The sequence below is a fragment of the Peromyscus leucopus genome, chromosome 5 (assembly GCF_004664715.2).
Source record: "Peromyscus leucopus breed LL Stock chromosome 5, UCI_PerLeu_2.1, whole genome shotgun sequence".
Lineage (NCBI taxonomy): Eukaryota > Metazoa > Chordata > Mammalia > Rodentia > Cricetidae > Peromyscus > Peromyscus leucopus.
This window is the reverse complement of record NC_051067.1, coordinates 122,247,232-122,267,582: the sequence shown is the minus strand read 5'-3', so window position 1 is coordinate 122,267,582 and position 20,351 is coordinate 122,247,232. Positions and strand designations below refer to the sequence as shown.

General features: G+C 52.1%; 1 protein-coding gene across 1 annotated transcript in view; it reads right to left on the bottom strand.

The window, feature by feature from the left end:
• Nucleotides 1–20,351, bottom strand: part of Atp2c2 (ATPase secretory pathway Ca2+ transporting 2) — a 59,577-nt gene that overhangs the window by 33,497 nt on the left and 5,729 nt on the right. Inside the window, exons 2-4 of the mRNA XM_028875741.2 lie at nt 8,020–8,130; nt 4,995–5,111; nt 1,276–1,365 (exon numbers count right to left, since the gene is read on the bottom strand). Coding sequence (XP_028731574.1) covers nt 1,276–1,365; nt 4,995–5,111; nt 8,020–8,130 — 318 coding nt within the window. The remainder of the gene's footprint in view (nt 1–1,275; nt 1,366–4,994; nt 5,112–8,019; nt 8,131–20,351) is intronic.

The following is a 20,351-nucleotide window of genomic DNA, read 5'->3' as shown; positions in this document are numbered from 1 at the left end:
CCAGGTGAGAGTGAGGCCAGAGCCAACTCCCAGAGCACAGGGTCTCTGAAAGCACACTGCACTCTAAGCCCTGCGGTGCAGACCTGTAATCCAAGCTGCTCAGGAGGCTGAGGCAGAAGCCTGTCTGAGCAACTTAGTAAGACCATGTCTCAACCTATAAAAAGGGCTGCGTGTGTGTGTGTGTGTGTGTGTGTGTGTGTGTGTGTGTTGTGTGTAGGGGGGGGGTCAGGTGTAGAGCCCCTGCCTAGGGTCACCCAGTGAGTGCTGAGGGTGTGGCTCAGGGGCAGAGCATTTGCCCTGCATCTGTGAGGTGCCACGTTCAATTCCCAGCACCACCACCACAGAACAGAACACATTGCCTGTTCTCTTTGCAAAACCGCTGCTCTGTACAGAAACTCAGAAAGCAGCCCCCTGCTCCCCAGGGCTCCCACACTGCGAGCCCGTCTAGATTTTCCTGCAGACACACTTTTCATCATGGCATCATGTGACACAGACGTGTTCCCTTACAGCCTGCCGTTTTCACCCCTCAGCTCGAGGGCTCCCCTACGCCTGCAGGTGCGGCTCTGCCCCCAGCGTTCGGAGAGAGGCAGCGAGTGCTGAGCCCCGTGTGTGGGATGGGCCGGGGATACAAAGAAGTGGTGTGATAGTTGTCCAAAGCATCTGCAGGGTCAGCCACAGGAGTGATTAAACCCAGAGAGAGGTGAGGCGTGGAGGCCCTCAGGGCTACACATGGGTGTGGGGGGGGGGATACAAATGACCGTCCATGGCATGGGGTTTCTTTTGGGGCAATGAGAGTGTTTTATTGGACTGGACAGAGGTGACCAAACAAATGTGCAAAATCCCCCTGAATTCTTCACCTTAAAACCATCACTCTTGGTTTTTGGGGATGGCTCAGCTGGCAGAGTGCTTGCCTTGTGAGTATGAAACCCTTAGCTTGAGGCCCAGAACCCGAGGGAAAAGCCAGGCATAGTGGTAATGGCGACCCCAGGGCTGGGAAGGCAGAGGCAGGTGGGTCCCTGGGGCTCACTAGCCCGCCAGCCTGGCCTGCATGGTGAGCTCTGGGCCAGTGAGAGACCCTGTCTCTACACAAGATGAATGGTTCCTGAGACACGACAGCTGAGGCTGATTCTAGCCTCTGCATGTGTGCATGCATGTGTTCCCACGTACACACACACACATACACAATCCATGATAAGTTTTGAAAAACACCTGGCAGCAGAGCCATGGCCAGCCCTGGGCATCCCTGCCCAGGGGCTGAGGCTGCCAGTCACTCACCAGGGCGATGCTGATGGCGTCCTCATACTCCTTGGTGAGGACACTCACCACGGCGGAGCCCAGCAGCAGCAGGATCAGGGGGTTCTTGAACTGGAAGATGAACCACAGGGCAGGTCTTCATTTCACAAAGGCCAGTGCAGGCTCCCACCTGCAGCTGCTGGGCAGCTCAGACCTTCACGTGAGGCCAGGCTTCCAGGTCTCCCTGCAGCATCTAAGGGCTTGGGAAGGGCACTGCTCTATCTGGTGTTCCTCCTCTGTAGCAAAGTCCACTGTCGACAGCCCTCTGGGCTGATCCTGACCCATCCAGACCCGGCCCTGACTCTGAGTTCTATGTCTTGCCTGGCCACATCTCATCCATCCGGGGTTCCCTTGGGATACATGATGGATGCCCATCCTGGCTACTATTGCCAAGCATTCCTCTCTTGCCACAAAAGACCCTCAGCCTTGTGTGCCACAATCATTCTGCTCCTGCGGTCATCTCTGGGGACTCTAGTGATGTTCCTCTTAGGTTGTACTTTTTTTTTTTTTTAAAGATTTAATTATTTATTATGTATACAGTGTTCTGTCTGCATGTGTCCCTGCAGGTCAGAAGAGAGCACCAGATTTCATTATAGATGGCTGTGAGCCACCACGTGGTTGCTGGGAATTGAACTCAGGACCTTTGGAAGAGCAAGCAGTGCTCTTAACCTCTGAGCCATCTCTCCAGCCCCTTAGGTTGTACTTCTGATTGTTGCTGTCTGTCACCCCTTTACGTGATGATGATCCATGTTACAGAGAATGGAAAAGAAGAACAAATACAGAAACAGGTCAAAGAACAGAACCGGGAGATCAGGGAGAGCACCGAAGGACCAACAAGCGTGTCTCCGCCTCTGAGCTTCCCAATGGCCCAGTGCATCGGTCCCACAGCTCGTGAGAAGGACTTACTTCAGTGTGTGCTGGTGTGACATGTGAAGGGATGGACCCCACCCTCACCCCTGGAGCTGCCATGTGTTTATTCTCTGTGGGAGGACCCCAGAGTCGGCTCTAGCCAAAGTCTCGACTCTTCAACATCGGGAGGCACAAAGACATGTTGGTTTTGGGTTATGGTTTGTCTTTGATTCTACTAACCCACCTCTACTTGACAGCTGGGAGATGACAGTCCTGATGTCACAGACCCTGCCTGCCCTGGATGACCCAGCGCAGGGTCTATGGTATGGTGTGGTGGACAAGAACTCAGAAATCTGGTTTTTCCTGCCTGTCTCCACCACTGGCTCACAGATAACCTGGAGCCGTCTGACTTCTCCCGGCCTGTTTCCCAGGGCGCTGTCTTTTCTTCTCCTCTCTCTTCCCCTCACTCCCTCCCCTCTTTCTCTTTCATTTTGGTCTTTGAGATAGGGGCTCCTCAACTGGCTGCATGATCAAGGATGGGTTTGAACCCTTGGTCCCTTTCATGTCCCAAGTGCTGGGGTCACAGGCATCCACACCATGCCTGACTATTTTAAGTTTTCTGGATCAACATCTTAAGATGTAGCACAGGCTGACCCAGAACTCACAGTGATCCTCTGCCTCAGCCTCTGAGTACTGGGGTTACATATATGAGTCTCCTCCATGTCCAGTTGCTCCTGGCAACAAGAGTAGCTTGCCCAGGGCTCAATAAATGTCCACTGGCCACGGGATCAGGCTGATACTGTGGTATTTGGTAATTGGTGGAAGGGAGAGATTGTGGCTAAGTAGCTCCGGGAATGGCTCTTGACCTAGCAGGAAGTTTCTCAACCTCCTTGCCAGGGCCACAGAGAGGAGGGATGGGAAGGGATAGGAATGGGTGGTTCTTTTGGAGAGAATCCACCACACAGTGGGATGCTTACAAGCCCCAGCACTTGGGTCTGAGACATATGGGGCGGAGTCTGCTGCCAAGGAGAAGGGGGGACCCACTCCCCACAAAGCCCAAGACCTACTCCAAAGTACAGATAGATTCATCCCGAAGGCTGCAGCCTTCTCCCGAAGAGTAATGTCACAGGATACAAATGTTTCCTCCCCAGGCCCCACCATGTTCCACAGACCTTCATGAGCTATTTAAGGGGACCTACCACCCAAGGCAATGGGTGGGTCTTGTTCATACCCTTCTGAGACTCAGAAGCCAGCCCACCAATCACAGGGGGAGGCAGAGAAGAGGGTCCTCCACAGTTGGGGTGGGGAGTCCTGACCAGTGTTGCAGGGAGCCTTCACTGTGGAGTCTCCAAGCAGCTTAGGCAGGGCAGAGGTTAGAGGAGGGCCCCAGAGGAAATGAAGACAGGGTGGACACCTAGCAGAAAGCCAATGGGGCGGCGCTGTCTGAGCCCCAGCTGGTCTGAGCCCCAGCTGGTCTGAGCCTCCATCTTTAGGCTTAACTTCAGGAGCTTCCATTGCCTGAACAATGGACTTTCAAGAACCTTCTGGGCTGGGCCAGAGTCACCTTGGTGCCTACGAGCCAGTTTTGGTGCCAAACAGTCAATGCAGGGCAGCCACAAGGAGAGAGGAGGGTGCTACCTGAACGGTGTGGTTGGTCCTTGAACCAATCAATCAATAAAGTTTTAAACATAGAACCAATCAGAGGGCAGCTGAAGCCTAGGGCAGCTCAGGAGTCTACAAACAGGGAGAAGGGAGATGTGGCCTGGAGTGAGAAAGGAAAGAAGGGAGATTGAGGACCCGGATGCCTCAGGTGTCAGAGATCTCTGCCTGGTCACAGGGCAAAGTACAGACTTCTAGACCAGAACTGGCAGTCATGGTCATTCCCCTTTCCCTCACAGTGGCTAGACATTTGACTTGCAGACATCAGCACCAGGCCAGCACCGAGCTATGATGGAGCGGTGTTCAGGGGCAGGCTGCATCACAGCCTACTTTTGGGTGACTTTGGGCCCCTGCACCCAAGATGAGCAGGTAAACTTGAAATTCAGGACCACAGGGAAGTGCGCAAATGTGTGTGTGTGTGTGTGTGTGTGTGTGTGTGTGTGTGTGTGTGTGTGTGTGGGTCAACCTTGGTTTGTTCTTTGGGGCTGTCCACCTTACTTTTTGAGACATGTCTTTTACTAGTCTGGAACTCACCAAGCAGGCTAGGCTGGCTGGAGCTGCCTGCCTCTGACTCCCTGGATCTAGAATTTCAACCGCACACCACCAAACTCAGCTTTTAAAAATCAGGTTCTTGTGCTCATTCAGCAAAAACACTTTACTGAGCTGTTTCCCTAGCCTGACAATAACTTCACTTTTACAGTCTCCTGAGGCATACTTCTAGTCAATTATTTCTCCCGTGGCCTTCTAAAATGCCCGTTTGCCAGGACATCCGTGTCTTTCTTTGCTTCCTCTGGCAAAGCTACGTGTCATGCAAGGCCTTTGCCAAGCATGGACTTCCTGCTTCTCTGTCCCACCCTCTGCCTTTGCAAATGACTTTAGGGGGATGATAAAATAAATTAATACTACATATTTACTTACCATTCAGCATGGTGCCTGGCTCATGGCAAGTGTCCCTGGTGCCCATCATGGCAGGTCAAGTCATGGCTACCTATATTTTTAGTCAACTATGCAGGACTCCTCCTGGAGGCTCAGAGCATCCAAAAGGACAAGACTGTTTACCTTGAAACTCATTCACCCCACACCCCAGGTGGGACCTGTTCAAGGACACCCAGGATCAATATTTAAAGAATGAGTGCTTGGCCCGCCCTTCCTGGCTAGTGCCCCTAGTGAACACAGGGGAGTCCTGCCCCTACCTGATCCAGGTACTTCTTCCACACGGGCTCAGCGTTATCAGTGACAAACTCATTCCAGCCATGGACCAGCCTGCGCTGGGCCACTGCCATCTCTGACAGGCCACTGTCCAGGTCCACCTAAAAGGAGACAGTAGATGTAGGGTGAGCACAGTACCGGGTCCAGCAAGGACCAAAGAAACAAGTCACGCAGTGGCCTTGAGCCACGGTGTCAGCAAATGGAACTGGAGATGGGAGAGTGGAAAGGTAGAAACAGGGTCTTCTCCTTCCAAAGAAAAACTGCGGGGCAGTGGTGATGATGCCTTTAATCCCAGCACTCAGGAGGCAGAGGCAGCAGGGTCTCTGTGAGTTTGAGGCCAGCCTAGTCTATGGAGCAAGTTCTGGGAAAGCCAAGACTACACAATGACACACACACACACACACACACACACACACACATGCACACACACACAGAGAGAGGAAGGGAGGGAGGGAGAGAGGGAGAGGGAGAGAGGGAAAGAGGGAGAGAGAGAGAGAGAGAGAGAGAGAGAGAGAGAGAGAGAGAGAGAGAGAATGGGAACGAATCTTGGATATAGCTGCTACCTAGTAGCTTTTCAAAATATTAAACAGGATTACCACATGACCCAGTCATTCCACTCTGGGTATACAGGCCCAAAGGCACTGGAAGTGGACACAAAGAGGTGCTTACACCCCCACACTGGGGGCAGCATTGGTCTCAACAGTCTAAAGGAGGAGGCAGTCCGCATCTGTTGAGGTGAATGGATAAGCCATGTCGTGTAGACTCGTGACAGGGCTACGTGCTTCAGAAAGAAAGATCGTTTTGTTGATGGGTGGACCTGGAGAGCAGAACTGAGGGGATAAACCTGTCCCTAGGAGAAAGGCTATGCAGCTCATATAGGCAGAATGTAAGCAGAGCTGCGAGGCCTGAAGGAGGGAGGTGGAGGCTGTTGTTTAATGAGGACAGAGTCCAGGTTTGCAAGATGGGCAGAACTCCAGAGGTGGATAACGGTGCCATTGGCAAAGAGTGGCAACTGTTCTTCACAGAACATTCACTTAAAACTGTTAAGAAATCCTGGGCTTGTGGTGCACACCTGGGATCCAAATGTTTGGGAGGCCGAGGCAGGAAGATCAGAAGTTCGAGGGCAGCTTCAACTACAGAGTGAATTTGAGGCAGCCTCAGCTACATGAGACCCTGTCTCAGACACCAAACCAAAATAAAACTTAAATGGTTCAGAGAGCCAGGCATAGTGGGTATACCTGTGACTGCCGTCCTTGGGAAGCTGAGGCAGGATTGTGAAGTTCAAGGCTAGCCTGGGCTACATACTGAAATCTTGTCTTAAAACAAAAAACAACTCTGTGAGTTCGAGGCCAGCCTGGTCTCCAAAGCAAGTTCTAGGAAAGGCACAAAGCTATACAGAGAAACCCTGTCTCGAAAAACCAAACCAAACCAAACCAAACCAAAACAAAACAAAACAAAAACCCAAACAACAAACCCCAAATAACTTATGTTGTATCTCTTATTATCGTCAAATTCCATATTAAACAAAATAGGCATCCCTGAGAATGGCTGAAGTGATCATATCACCCGCCCATGGCAGATGCTAATCCGGCCCTTAGTGAGAACAAAATCATTAGGTGCAGCCAGTTTAAGTCATCATGTCAGGGAGCTTTGTGCTCAGGGGAACTTTCTGAGAAAGCTGCACAGGGCTGTGGGGTGGGGGGGAGAGAGAGTGGGCTCCAGGGGTTCTCTGTAGGAAAAGAGGGTTGAGCTCATTTTTCTGGCTCAGGAAAACTCTGAACAAGGAAAAAGACCTTCCTTCTCTTCTCCCCAGGAAGCAGGGCTTGAGATGGACTCATAGGTCATTCTTAAGGCCTGTCATGGTACCACATGCCCTTTCCCTGCTAAACTTTTCTCTTCCCAAGGCAGGATGAACTATGAATAATACATACCCACGTTCACACATGCACACATCCAGAATGCACATGTCTATGTAACATATATATGCATGCACATACTCATGTACATACATGCACATATATATATATGTACGTGCACATACATACAACATACCTATGTACACATACCCCCACATGCACATGCATACACATGTGCACACATGCAGGTGCACATATATGTACTTGCACATACATACTAATACATATGCACAGATACACATATGCCCATGTAATACATATATGCATGCACACATATACCTGTACACACATGCTCATGCATATATGTACATGCACATTCATACAACATACCAATGCACACTTATGCACACACATGCATCACCATTTCTGGCTGGCGTTCGAAGTAATATAAGCTGAAGTTATGGTGCTGGCTCCATCCTGTGGCCCCAGAGGGCAGATTCCTAGGCCAGGTCTAGCTTTTTTCCTGCGATGCTCCCAAATTCTAATTCCCTCAGGCACTTGTGAGAATTTGATGTCTGTAACTGGCCTTTCCATGTCATAAAAGGTGAAAAGGGAGATGCAAGCGTGGACGAAGAGTTTGAGCCCTGATGACAGAAGCCTGGAGGAGCCCGGGGCCGCGCGGCTCCCTAACAGTGCTGGTCACTCACTCTGGTTCTCCCTATTTGCCAAAGGAACTGTGGGCGGAAGGACACTCCCGCAGGGACCTCAGGCACTGTGGGTGGAAGGACACTTGGCCTCCGGCAGGGACCTCAGGCACTGGCTCCACGGACAGCAGCATTGTAGAAACTAGAACTGTTCTCCACTGATAGCTTCGTGGTACTTTCTCTTAATCCACAGACTACCTCACAGTGGCATCCAGCGTGACGGCTCATCTTATGAGTGCAGGGCCAGGCTGAGCACCAGCATCCATCTCTCTCTGCTTCCTGACTGCAGGTGCAGGCGACCAGCTGCCCCACGCCCCTGCCACCAGGACTTCCCACTATGATGGACCTTGAACCAGAACCAGAACGGCGCTGCCTTAAGCTGCTTTGGGGAGGCATTTTTTGTCAAGACAACAAGAAAAGTAATAAACACAGATACAAACAGTTCTTACATGGAAGGCTCTGGCCAAATCCTCTTTGCTGCATTTACACGCTTCCCTGGGTGCCAGAGCTGTGACAGTCTTTTCTCTTTCGATGGCTTTCAGCTCACACTGGTCATCAATCTGTGGAGAGAGCAGTGTGGCTGGTGAGCATCAGACGCTTTGCTGTGAGGTCTCTGGTTAAAGCAGGACACACATATGCAACGTGTGCACACCCCGAGTACACACGCCTGCCCACGCGATCTGCTCCCACATCATGGGACAGGTGACGTCAGTCCCCGAGCTCACTCGCCAACCACCCAAAGGGTTTTTTTTTTTTTAATGTGAACTCTATGGAAATGGTCACATGCCCAGCACCCTCTGACTGTGCTCCCTCTCCACGTTAGTGACAGTGGGCAGGGTGCCACACTGCGCCCTCCACAGGTGCTCAGCTTCCTCTGCCTGTGTAGATTCTGCTCCTAGCTCTCCCTCCTGCTAGGGGCATGCGGGGCTCATTTGTAGTCGTTGGCTATTATTGACACATCTGTTTGGAAATAACCTTTTTCTCTTATTATTATTATATTCGTGTGTGTGTGTGTGTGTGTGTGTGTGTGTGTGTGTGTGTGTGTGGTATGCACATACATGTGGCCAACACTTGGTATTTTCTATCATTGTGCCCACTCTTTTTTTTTTTTTTTGGAGACAGGGTCTCTCATCTTTTGAACCAGGAACTCACCTATTGCCTAGACTGGCTGGCCAGTGAGCTCTGAGGCTCCACTTGGCTCTGCACACATGTGCCCTGGGTTAGGTTACAGATGTGTTACAGATGTGTGCCACCACACTCATGTCTATGTGGACACTGGGGATATGAACTCAGGTCCTCAGGTCTGTGTATTAAAGCACTTAGTGATCTGAATGACCTGTCCAGCTGCACCAAACAAACTTCTTTAATAGGATTAGGCTGACAGATCAGGGTGACATTTTACTTGTTCAAAACCCGGACCCCCTTACTGCAGCAATCCGGGCTGAGTATAAACTGTAAAGAGTGTCTCCTGAGCCGGGTGGTGGTGGTGGTGGTGGTGGTGGTGGTGGTGGTGATGCACACCTTTAATCCCAGTACTCAGGAGGCAGAGCCAGGTGAGTTCCAGGCCAGCCTGGTCTACAGAGCGAGATCCAGGCACCAAAACTACACAGAGAAACCCTGTCTTGAAAAAAACAAGAAACGAACAAAAAAAGAGTAGCAATATGTGGTCTCACACCCTAGTTCCATGAGTTTTTCTAAATAACTCGAGGAAAGGGGTGGAGGCCACCATTGGTCCTAGAAGCCTGAGGACCTGTGCCCAGAGCCCCAGGCCATCAGACACCAGGGGCCTGGGCCACTGTGATGAGAGAGGGACCTCGGTGCCAGGGCACATCGAGACATGTACAATGTTCTTCCCAGAATTCTGGCACTGGGACACGATAGCATCTTTTCCTTCTCAAGCCAAGCCACCAGGAACTGGGAAGGAGGAAAGAGAGAGGTGCTAACAACTTCCTTTAGCTGAGGTACAGTCCAAGTTCCTCTTCCCTTCTCACCAACGCCGCACCCCACGTGCAAGTGAGCACCCAGCAGCCGATTTGTCCACAGGAACCCCCAAACACATCCACCTCCTGGGATTCTGCTCTTGATATAAAAAACCAGAGCGCGGCAGTGCAGACACAGCCCCTCGCCAGTTCTGTGGTTCCCCGAATGTCTCCACACCAATAAAGAGCTCCCGGTAAATTCCCTCTACAGAGAAACATGCACCACTGGACTGCTAGCCTCTGGTTCCCATGCAGCCATCTCTCTTGCTCCCTCTGCGTGGGAGACAGCCCTGGGTGTGAGCACACCTGCACCCTTCCTTCTGGCTATCCCACACTCACTTTCCAAATACAGCATCCTGTGACAATGAAATGTCACGCACACACACATATACACAGGCACTTAAACATAAATACACACATACACAGGCATACACACGAATACATTTATTCCCCCCCCACCTCTGGCTTGGAGACACTCAAATCCTGCCTGCTTTCAGGACACACCCATCTCTTTTGGCCTGGCTGTGGTGACTGACACTCCCTTGGCCCACCCCCTGCAGTCTTCACGGTCAAAGACTGATTTTCTCTGAGCTTTAACCTCTGTGGATTTCGTACAATAGAATCCCACACTAGCTGACCTCCCCTGCCTTTGTGCCTCCTTGTGACCCCAGAGTACTGTTTGCCTGCAGCAAACAGCCTGCTGCTCCCAGGTGGGGCCCTGAGGCAACAGTCCAGGGCACCGACATCTTGGAGAAGTTTCCCCAGCAGCAGGCTCAGGCTGGAACTCAGCCCAACAGAGACCTACAAAGGACAAATGTGATCTCCCGTGGCAGACACAGGCTCAACAGACATCCGGGAGCTCAGGGCAGAGAGGGCACTTGGGCAGCAGGGCCCAGCCTCCCTCAGCCCCGTCCTGGCCTCTCTGCCTCCCTGTCTGTCCAGTGCAGAGATCTTATTCATTTCGCTTAGATCCCAGGATCTCTAGCCTGTTCTGGGGCTGATAACACGTGTATTCCTACAACATACTTGTTAAATCGGACCCCTGCCTCAATTTCTTCCTCAGACTAGTAGGGGTTGTCACAGCAGGGCATGACCGACAAGGCGAAGGGCTACTGGAGAAGAGGAGAAGGAAGACCCACGTGCAGTTCCTGGCACCAAAAAACCCCAAGCGCAGGTGATGAGGGGATGGTAGGGTTCCTTTCAGAAATTAGGGTCCGGAAGACAGGTACCAGGCTCAGCAGACGAGAGTGCAGCGGCCCCGTCACCTCTGACGTCCAGATGAGCACTCAGGAATTCCTCTGTGCATGTGAACCAGACACTGCCAGAGACTCATATCCACTAAGAAAAAACTAGTCACACTGGGTATGGTGACATTCATCTACAACCTCAGCACTTGGGAGACCGAGGCAGGAGGACCGCTGAGAATTTAAGGCCGGTATGAGCTGCACAGCAAGGTCCTGTTTTTTAAAAGACTAACAGTGTGGTGCTGCCTTGATGGAGTCATTGAGCTCTGTGATGGAAATGGAGGGAGGGGTCACAAGCCAAGGGCAGCAGGTGGGCTCCCTGAGCTGGGAGATAGCTCCCCGGCCCCCAAGAGCCCGCACAAGGAGCTGCCCTGGTCAGACTGTCTTCTACCTGTGAGACCCAGGATGGACTCTCATTCTCCAAGCACCAGGGAGCACATGGCTGTGGCTTGGCGTGATGGAGGTGTGTGGTGTCGCGGTAAAGCCATGGTGGTTCCCTGGTGCTGTCATCGTCTGTCTGCTTGCTGAGCTCCAGACTCCAGCCCCTCCCTGTATCCAGACACATGGGCCTCCCCCACTTCTCCAGCGGCCTCATGGGAGAGGGGCTGTCATGATCCAACTTACACAGGAGTGTCAGCACAGTGCATGCAAAGCGGAGGGCGCTCCAACGTGCTGTAGAGGGGAGAGAAGATGAGAACAGTCTCAATGTTGATACTAGAAAGGGAGCGGGGGAGCGGCCCTGACAGCTGCATGCTCCAGCAGGAAGTCAGTCAGAAAGTGCAGGCACAGGACCAGGCAGGGAGTGGTGTTCACAATGCAGGCTGCCCCTTAAGGCAGCACCACCCACATCCCCACAGAGGCCAACGCCTGTGCCGTGGCCTCTGCAGCAGGCACAAGTCTACCCTAACAATGCTTTCTTGGCTTGCTCCTTTATTCCCTGGCTTCCTCCTGAATGCAGAGAACCCTGCCCGCTGCCTGGGAGACCACAGTTCCTATGGTCCATGCCAAGAAATTATGCAAGCACCTTCACTTAAATCAACAAATGAGAAGACAGGACAAAAGACGAAGCCATCCAAGTGCAAGAGGAAGCCAAGGCCTGCCTTTTCTTAGGATCACAGAGTGAGAAAGGACTTTCTAAGTACAAGATAAAACTAAGATAAGAAATAGACTCAAGTTCCAGACAGAAAGGGGACTGGGCCGTGTAACGTACAGTGTGAGCACTGTGAACAGAGTCCAACGGTAAAACTACTGCAGAACACCGAGACAAAAGTTTACCAGAACAACGTGAGTCTCTGACCTTGCGAAGAATAACATGACTGCCCATTGTTACTATTGCTGTTGTTTTGTGAAAACTGGGAAAAAGATGTACACTAAGAATGTAAGCCCCATGGCAAAGCTGAGGACATCCACACACCGGAACTGGTGGCGGGGAGAGCTGGCTTGCATACAGCTGTGAGGTATGAATCAGGACAGCCCCCACTGCAGAGTGTGTGGCTTCATTCGAGTTGGAAATGCTCTGCTCACTTCTTGTTCAGACGCCCTCTTTACAGAGGGGTCCTCGCAGAGCCACACCTCACAGTACTGTCCACAGTGGCTCTGTGTTAGTGTCAACCCAAACACCCACGAACAGGCCGGCTGGTTAACCATGGGACCGCTGTAACGTGTGGCGCAAAGCTGCCCCTGAAAGAAGAGTTCCCTGGATGGAAATGTTAACTGAAAATTGAGGTACGCCTGCCATAGTCACGTGTGTAAGTCACGCACAGCTGTACAGAGACTCACATGCGTGTATGTCTGAGCACCACCCAGACAACGACGGAACTCACAGCTCCCAGGATCGTCCTGCCACTGGGCCCTCTCTCACACACTGCCTTCTAGGAAGATTTAACATCCTCACTGCTTTGCACAGGCATCTGCTCTGCCTGCTTCAGAAACCCACAGAAATGTCACACCCGGGGACCCCAGTCCTCCTGGTATCTTTGTGAGAGTGGCTATTTCTCCACCAGTGAGGGCAGGTCACTCTGTTGCTGTGTGGGACCATGGGCATTTCATCCTGTTACCATATAGCAACCTGGCATCATGATTTATTAGCTGGTTTCTGGGGCTGGCATGTAGGCTGTGTCCGGTTTGGGCTGTTAAGTCGTACATGGCATTGCTAGGTCCCAGGGCAGGTGTGTAGTTATAACGGACACTTCCACGGGGTCCTCCCCAAATAGTAGGACCATTCACAAGAGATAGAGGAGGAAAATTAGAGGTGTGGACCGCTGGGCATAAGGGGGTCCACATAAAACATGGAGAAAAAGAAGACGGAAGATATGCTCCTGGCAGAATCCAGCAGACCGTGCGGACTCGGGTGGCCTTTGGGTTTGGAAACCTGGTAGCTGAAAGCAGGGGCCTTGGGAAATGGTTTTGTGCTTTGGGGAGTCTGGAACTACAAGTAAGAGTTACTGGTTCAAAGTGGGGAAGCCAGTGCTGGCTGGCCCGGGGACAGGGGTGGAGAGAGGGGCAGTTGCTTCCCCAGGAAGAAATGCTGAGTGGCCTTAAGACCTTGCTCACTAGGGAAAGGACTCATGAGGAAAAGCCTCCATTTTCCTCCAGCAGGCCCAGAGGGAATGCTGCAGGGCAGAGAGCATCTGCCGTGGAGCCCCAGGTCCTACTCACCCTGAGAGGCAGGTCACCTGCCATAGCTTAATGCAGCAGAGAAAAGAGGGACAGACGGTTGTAAGTGAGGGCCCACCCAGTGCTTCTTAGTATCAAGTGGAAAAATGTCTCAATGCAACAACCCAGGCAGCTGTGGACATAGGGGGGCCAGCCACTGGCTCAGAATTCAAATTCTGGTTCCCTACCTGCCTATTGGGCCTCCCACAGCAAAGCTTATGCCTTCCTTAAGTCTTGGTATGTTGTCTTATGACATGAACTCAACAAGGACACGCAGCCAAGACTGCGGAGAGAACAGCTGCAGCTGCAGCCTTGGGTCAAGAGGGGCAACGAGTTCATCCTATTACCATATAGGGCTGCAATGGTGTCTGGAGTGTTCGTGTGTATGTATTCACATGCATGCATGCATGTGTGCATGTGTGCTCATGTGTGTGAGAGAGTATGAGCATGTACATAAGCACACCTGAGTGTGTGCGTGCTTGTGGTGTGTGCATGTTTGTGGTGTGTGTGTGTGTGTGTGTGTGTGTGTGTAAGGCCTAAGGGACTAGCCAGCTCTCAGCAAGACCCACCATGACCCACCATGTGTGTTATTCAGGAGGAACAGCATAGACATGGACAAGAGGACACAGCTGGGCCGAGTGACAGCCAATGTAATTGGGAATCAACACATAAGTGACAGGGAGGAGACTGCTCACACACAGGGAGATTGTATGACTCGGAAGTAGCCTGATAACCTCGGTGACTGGTGTTGTAAGCAAAGTCCTCAGGGAGCGGGCATGGGCTGTTAGGGATTCATTGGATTGGAATGTACGAGTGTGTATGCGCGCAGACGCAACACTGAATATGGACTAACAGTGTACGCGTGCGCATACCCCTTCTCCCACCAGCAAAGACAAGCAGCGGCAGATTTTGTTGTTGTTGTTTCTTAACACAGTGGTCCAAGCAAAATGTACATCCAGGATCCAGGATCCAGGATCCAGGGCTGCTTCCCCGACTGGGGAGAAACGATGGGAGGTAGGTGTAGAATTTCTTCCTATCCCAGCAGCCTCACCAGAGTCCGGGGAGGGTTAGGAGGGCACGGAGGCCTTACGAAGGGTCGGTCTCTCACGAGGCGGATGTGGGCAGCCAGAGCAGGCTGAAATGAATACTGACAGCAGACACTAACAGAATCAAATCGGAATGCGTGTGTTCACACGGGTCTGAATGACTTCAGGGCTGGGGAGAAGAGGAAACTCTCCCTGGCGTGGGCAGCTAGGAAATGACTGAATAGTGGGATTAAGAAATCACTCAGGCGAGCATCGCCCATGCAGGCCGAGCTAAGAGGGTGACACATTCGTCTCAGCTGAGGGGAGGAGCTGCCGCCACCAGCAGTGGGACAGACAGCATCACAAAGACACGGGGGACATGGCTCAGTTGGTGAAGGGCTGGCCGTACGCCCGTGAGGGTCTGAGTTCAGTCCGCAGCACAGCACCGTGTAAAAGCCAGGCATGTGAGGGCTTTTCTGTAACCCCAGTGCTGGGGAAGCCAAGGCAGCCGATCTAGCCCAAGCAGCAAGCTCCAAGCTCAGTGAGAAACTGTTTGAAAAGTGAAGTGGAGAAGACAGGGAAACGCCCAACATCAAGCTCTGGCCTCCGCACACACGTGAGCACACACACACAAATAAACAAATACCACCTCAGGCTTCTTGACACAGTGGAGTGTGGGACTCAGCACTACCCCCCCCCCATGAGGTCCCTCAGGAAAACGGAGCCAACGCCTACCCGAGGAAACACTAGACCAACCCAAATCGGGGAAACACTCCACAGAGTTATCAGCTTGGAATCTTTAAGAACACCACAGACCTCAAAGACCAGGAAACCCCAAGGAACCATTCCATATACAGGGGACAAGGAACGTGTAACTCCAGGAGGTTCCAGACCTGCATGAGTCCACGCACCATGTGACTGTGCCCATGGCTGAGTCATGGTGTGAGTGGACTGTAAGGGCCTCACTGTAATTAGAAATGAATATCTTCAAGTGTTTAGGGCCAATGGGTCATCATGCAATTTGTGCCCAAATGGTAGTGGCAAGCGTGAAGGTAAGGTGTTCAGCATGGCCATGAATTAGCTGTAAGGGCCTGATGAAGGACATTCAGTGTCTGTTTCACGGTCCTCTAACAGTCCCCTCTGTGGCTGTAGGCCCAGCTTGCATTCACTGAGCACAGCCTCCCCAACACAGCTCCCAGTTCTGCATGCCCCAGCCCCCAAGTCTGACCAAAAGGCCGGGCTAGCTGGTGATGTGCAACAACCACTTTGTTGTAGGGGCGAGTGGTGTCCCAGGATCAAAAGACTTCACCTAAGGTCACAGCAGGCAGGTTTTGAGTGAGGACTGAGCCTACCTTTCTGTTGGGCCGTGGACCCTCCACTCCACCTCCCTGCCTCTCAGACAGAGCTGGGCCTCCATCTCACTCATTTATTCTGGGTTTGGCTGTACAAGGTGGGTTTCCTTAGGACCTGCTGTGGCCTGTGCAGCAGGAAGTTGCAGGGCCTGAGCTGAGCCCAGGATGATAGGAAAAGTGGTTCCAGGAAGTACCACACCTGTGTTCCTGGAAGCAGAGTCACACCTCTGGTTTCACCTGCAGGTTCTGCCTGCCTGTCTTGAGGCCACTTCTGTGGGCCTCATTTCTGGAGATCAGTAGATCAGTGTGGCTAGCCTGATTCCTCTAGCCCTGGGGAAAACCTTTCCGACTCTTCCTGAGATGCCAAGGGCTTCCCTGTGGGCAGTATCTGACCCTGAAGCTCGGTGATGCGAGGTCTCTGACCCTTGGTCTTGGGAGCATTCGGCCCCAGATCCCTGGCTGTAGCAGCACTGGGTTGCTGGGATCCTCCTGGCCAGGAGGAGACAGGAAGGATGACTGGATTACTCACTGGATAGTCAGCCCACATGCCAGGGGCTATTTGCAGAAAGAGCCTGTTTCGGTAGCCCAAGAGATTAGCCAGCAGCACAGAGAAGTGAAACTTAGAAGCCAAAGGACCAGCCTCCAACTTCCCAGGCATGTTGCCTCAACTCTAGGAAAGCATCTGACATTTTGGAACCTCTGATTGCTGCGGAGATTTTTCTCTAAGGATTCAAAACAGAGAGGGAACCAGCTAAGTGTGGGGCAGTGTGTGCCAAGCTACCAATGCTGCAGGACTCAGGGGAGGTGGCGGAGCCGAGGCACGGTGGACCTGGGGTGGCTCTCTGCAGGTGGAGAAAAGATACAGACCGAGTCATGTAATAACGCCCTCCTTTAACTAAAGAGTAACAGTGGGAGCTGGGGAGATGGCCTTTCAAGCATAAGGACCCAAGTTCAGTTTCTAGAAATCACATTAAAAAAAGAAAAAAAGAAAGAAAGAAAAAAGAAAAGAAAAAGAAAAGTCAAGCAGTGATGGGGAGGAGGCAGGTTGGAGGCTGAGACAGGTGGATCACTCTCTGGCCAGCAAGCCTGGCCTACTTGGCAATTTTCATGCCAGTGAGAGAGAAAAATGGTGTCTGAAGAATGAACTCAAGGTTGTGTGGTCTGACCACAGTGTGGGTGTCCACGCCGGCACACACGCACACAAACTGCCCTCCTGTGACACCTCACTCCTTACTTCATATTTAATCACTCTTTAATGACTTAATGATTTAATTCTATATTTAATCACTCTCAGGAGGCACCTCCGATGTACATAGTTTATCCCATTGTACCGAGGGTAGATTCAGGCATGGAGACATTACATAAGTTCTCACAGGGCCAGGTGTAGCGATGGAGTCTACAGGAAAGGAGCCAGGGCCAGGGAATCCTGCAGCATATCCCACAGCCTTTAGAGCAGCTCAGAGAAAGGACCAGGATGTCCCTGCACATCACAGCCTGACTGTCACACAGTGACAGACCAGCAGTGCCTGGGAGAAAAATGGGACCAAAATGTGTGGTGGGGGTGAGGCGTGGCACTGTGCCCACTGAGATTGCTGTGGGTTCACAGAGACAAAATAAATTACAGGTATACAAAGGGGAAATGAGAATGTAGAAAGGGGGAAATGGAAAGAAAAAGAGAGCGGAGAGTCACATTCAGTCCCGAGGGTAGGGTGGGGGGGATAAGGCAGGGGGATTCCTGAGATAATAATTAATACCAACGGACATGGGCAGAGACGTCAGGACACACTGAAATTTCACTACATTGATACTTGGGGGATAGACTGGGGACAGCTGTGAAGAGAACTCTTCAGAAGCCAGAGAGAGTGACACAGAGGACCACCAGCCCACAGGGCTTCCTGGGGAGCAGGTACCTCCCAAATCAAGAAGGAAGAAGTCTGGCTTAATTTCCCAGGTATCCGCTCCCATGGCCAGGCTATGGGCTCTATGGTCTACGTAGTGTGACCCAGGAGTGTGCCAGTCAAATGCTAATCTCAGTTCTCTGTGCCCTACCTCTTCCTCCAGAGAGTGTCTGTATCACAGCAGAAGCACCAGGCTTTGTCTGTCTGTCTGTCCGTCCGGCTCCTCCCTCCCCCATAGGGCCTATTTCATATACTCCATAGTAGGACAGGCATTCTGCTGACTCTCTCTCACCCCAGGGAGGGTGCACAGGAGGATGGTGTCTAACTGATAAGAGGCTGCTGATCCATTGGATGGGTCTCATGGTTCAGGGAGCATCAGAGCCACCAAAGCCAGCTAGAGCCCAGAGTGCCAGAGTGGCCGTAGGTGCCCGTGTCTGAGGCCTGGAGCAGGCCCAAGACTGCACTTCTCACATGCCCCCAGGGCTGCTGGGAGTCAGGGCAACGTCTTGGTCACTCCATTTACTCTCCGTGGGAGCTGAGGGAAGGCCTAAGGGTGTGCAAGGCCCATGCAGACTCTGCCTAGGCTGTCTAAAAGCTATGAGGAGCTAGGAAGGGGGCAAAGGAGGAAACCAGAGGCCCGAGAGTGAGCCTGGCTCCTTGGCTCTCATGACAAGTGTCTCCTTACACAACAGGACACAGGATATGCCAGAGGAGGCACACCAGCCTCCTCCGTAGTACGCCAGGAAGGGGAGGACCCACGAGGTGCTGTGGAGGGAGATCCGGGTCAGAGTGGTCTCAGATCAGCACTCCTTCCCTAACACCCCCGAGACTCCAACTTTTGATCTGTCTAGAAGCAAAGACTTACAAATCCTGGGGAATACATGAATGGTCTTGTGGGTGATGCACAGACTAACCAGGCCACATAATCATGGCTGTTCAAGAGAGACCATGTGCAATACTGATCTCGGTTCTGGAAGTTTTCAGACTCACAAGTCATGGGCATGTCTACACTCGATTGTGCTTTGCTGGGCTCTCTTCCCTCCAGTAGGTCAGCAGAAGGTTCTGGAAGAGCCTTGCATTCGCACAGTTTCTGCCTAGAAGTGGGGACAGATGGGGGCCTTAACCTAAGTTCAAGTACTCCATGGAAAACTTGCATTTTTTTCATGATGGTGGCAGCTCCTGTTTTCCGTAGGGAACTTGGAGCTATGTGCTACATCCCCTTCCGGGGCCACCACCACGCCAGCCTTAGGATATGGCTTCTCTACAGGCCGGGCTTTAAAAGAGATGACTTGAGATGAAGCAAGGTCACTAAAGGTGGTTCATCAGGTTAGAGTTCTTAGGAGCTCAGGACACAAGACACCCTCAGGGGATGATCAGGACAGGGTGAGGGAAATGATGCTCTCTGTCTCAGGAGGAGCCAGTCGGCAATACCTCCATCCCAGGCCTCCAGTGTGAGCCATGGCAGGTTGCAGAGAAATAGCACCTCCTCCAAGGGAGGGCTGGCCCACCCCAGGGCATCTACACCCATGAGCAACACTGTTGAACTCCCGCCCCCAGCTGGGTACTGTAGATAGGAAGCAGGCAGGAAGTCAGAGAAAGACCCCAGCCCTTCAGCTGTGGAAGCCATAGTGACCACAGGCCCCACTGAATGGTGCTGCGCTCCGGTCACTGCCCGTATTTCGCAGGTCAAAAGCCCTACAATGGGATGGGTGGGATGGCTCAGTGAGTAGAGGTCTTTGTTGTCAAGCCTGATGGTCTGAGTTTGAGTCCTGGGACCCGTGTGGTGGAAGGAGAACACCAACTCCCACAATTTGTCCTCTGACCTCCACATGCACAAAATAATTCATAAACATAATTATAAACAGCCCAGGAGCTGCCCAGTGCAGCCCCAGGCAGCACAGGCCACTACTGTGCTTCAGTGTTAATCTTCCCCTTCCTCTCCTGTGAGAGCTCCAGGCATGTCCCACTTTGTGGCTCCCTGGGTGTGAGACCACAGGCACACAGAGATCCCAGCTCTTAAGGGATGGGAGAAGAAGAGGCACCTGGAGCTTCCTGCTCCGTGCCAGCTGTCTTGATTTATCTTCAAGTTTGTGCCACACAGAAGAAGCCCAAAGGGACAAAGAGACGGGCTTGGCTTGGGTGGGTGGCTCTGCTTGCGTGGGGTTCCACTTCCCATCACCCACCATTCCAGTGGTCGCGACCACCCTCCCTCTGGTGTCTCTGTACACGCCCTGTAGTTATCCACAGGGTGCAATACTAGGAAGCAGTCAAAATCCGGAACAAGGCCATTGTCACGGCTTAGTGGGTAAAGGAGTCTGTCACTAGCCTGATGACCGGAGTCAATCCCCAGGCCCTACATGGTGAAAGGAGAGAACCATTTCCCAAAAGTGGTCCTCTACCTCCCTATACGTGCCATGGTGTGCATGTCCCCTGCCCACTAACCACATTTTTTTTTTAAGAAATTGAGGCTGGTGAGATGCCTCTGCAGGTAAAGGCACCTACCTGCACTGCAAGCTTGGAACCCTTGTAAAGATGGAACCAACTCCACGAAGTTGTCCTTGGACCTCTACGTGGGTGCTGTGCCCATATGCACAGTAATCAATAAAATAATTTTGTAAAAGCCATGAC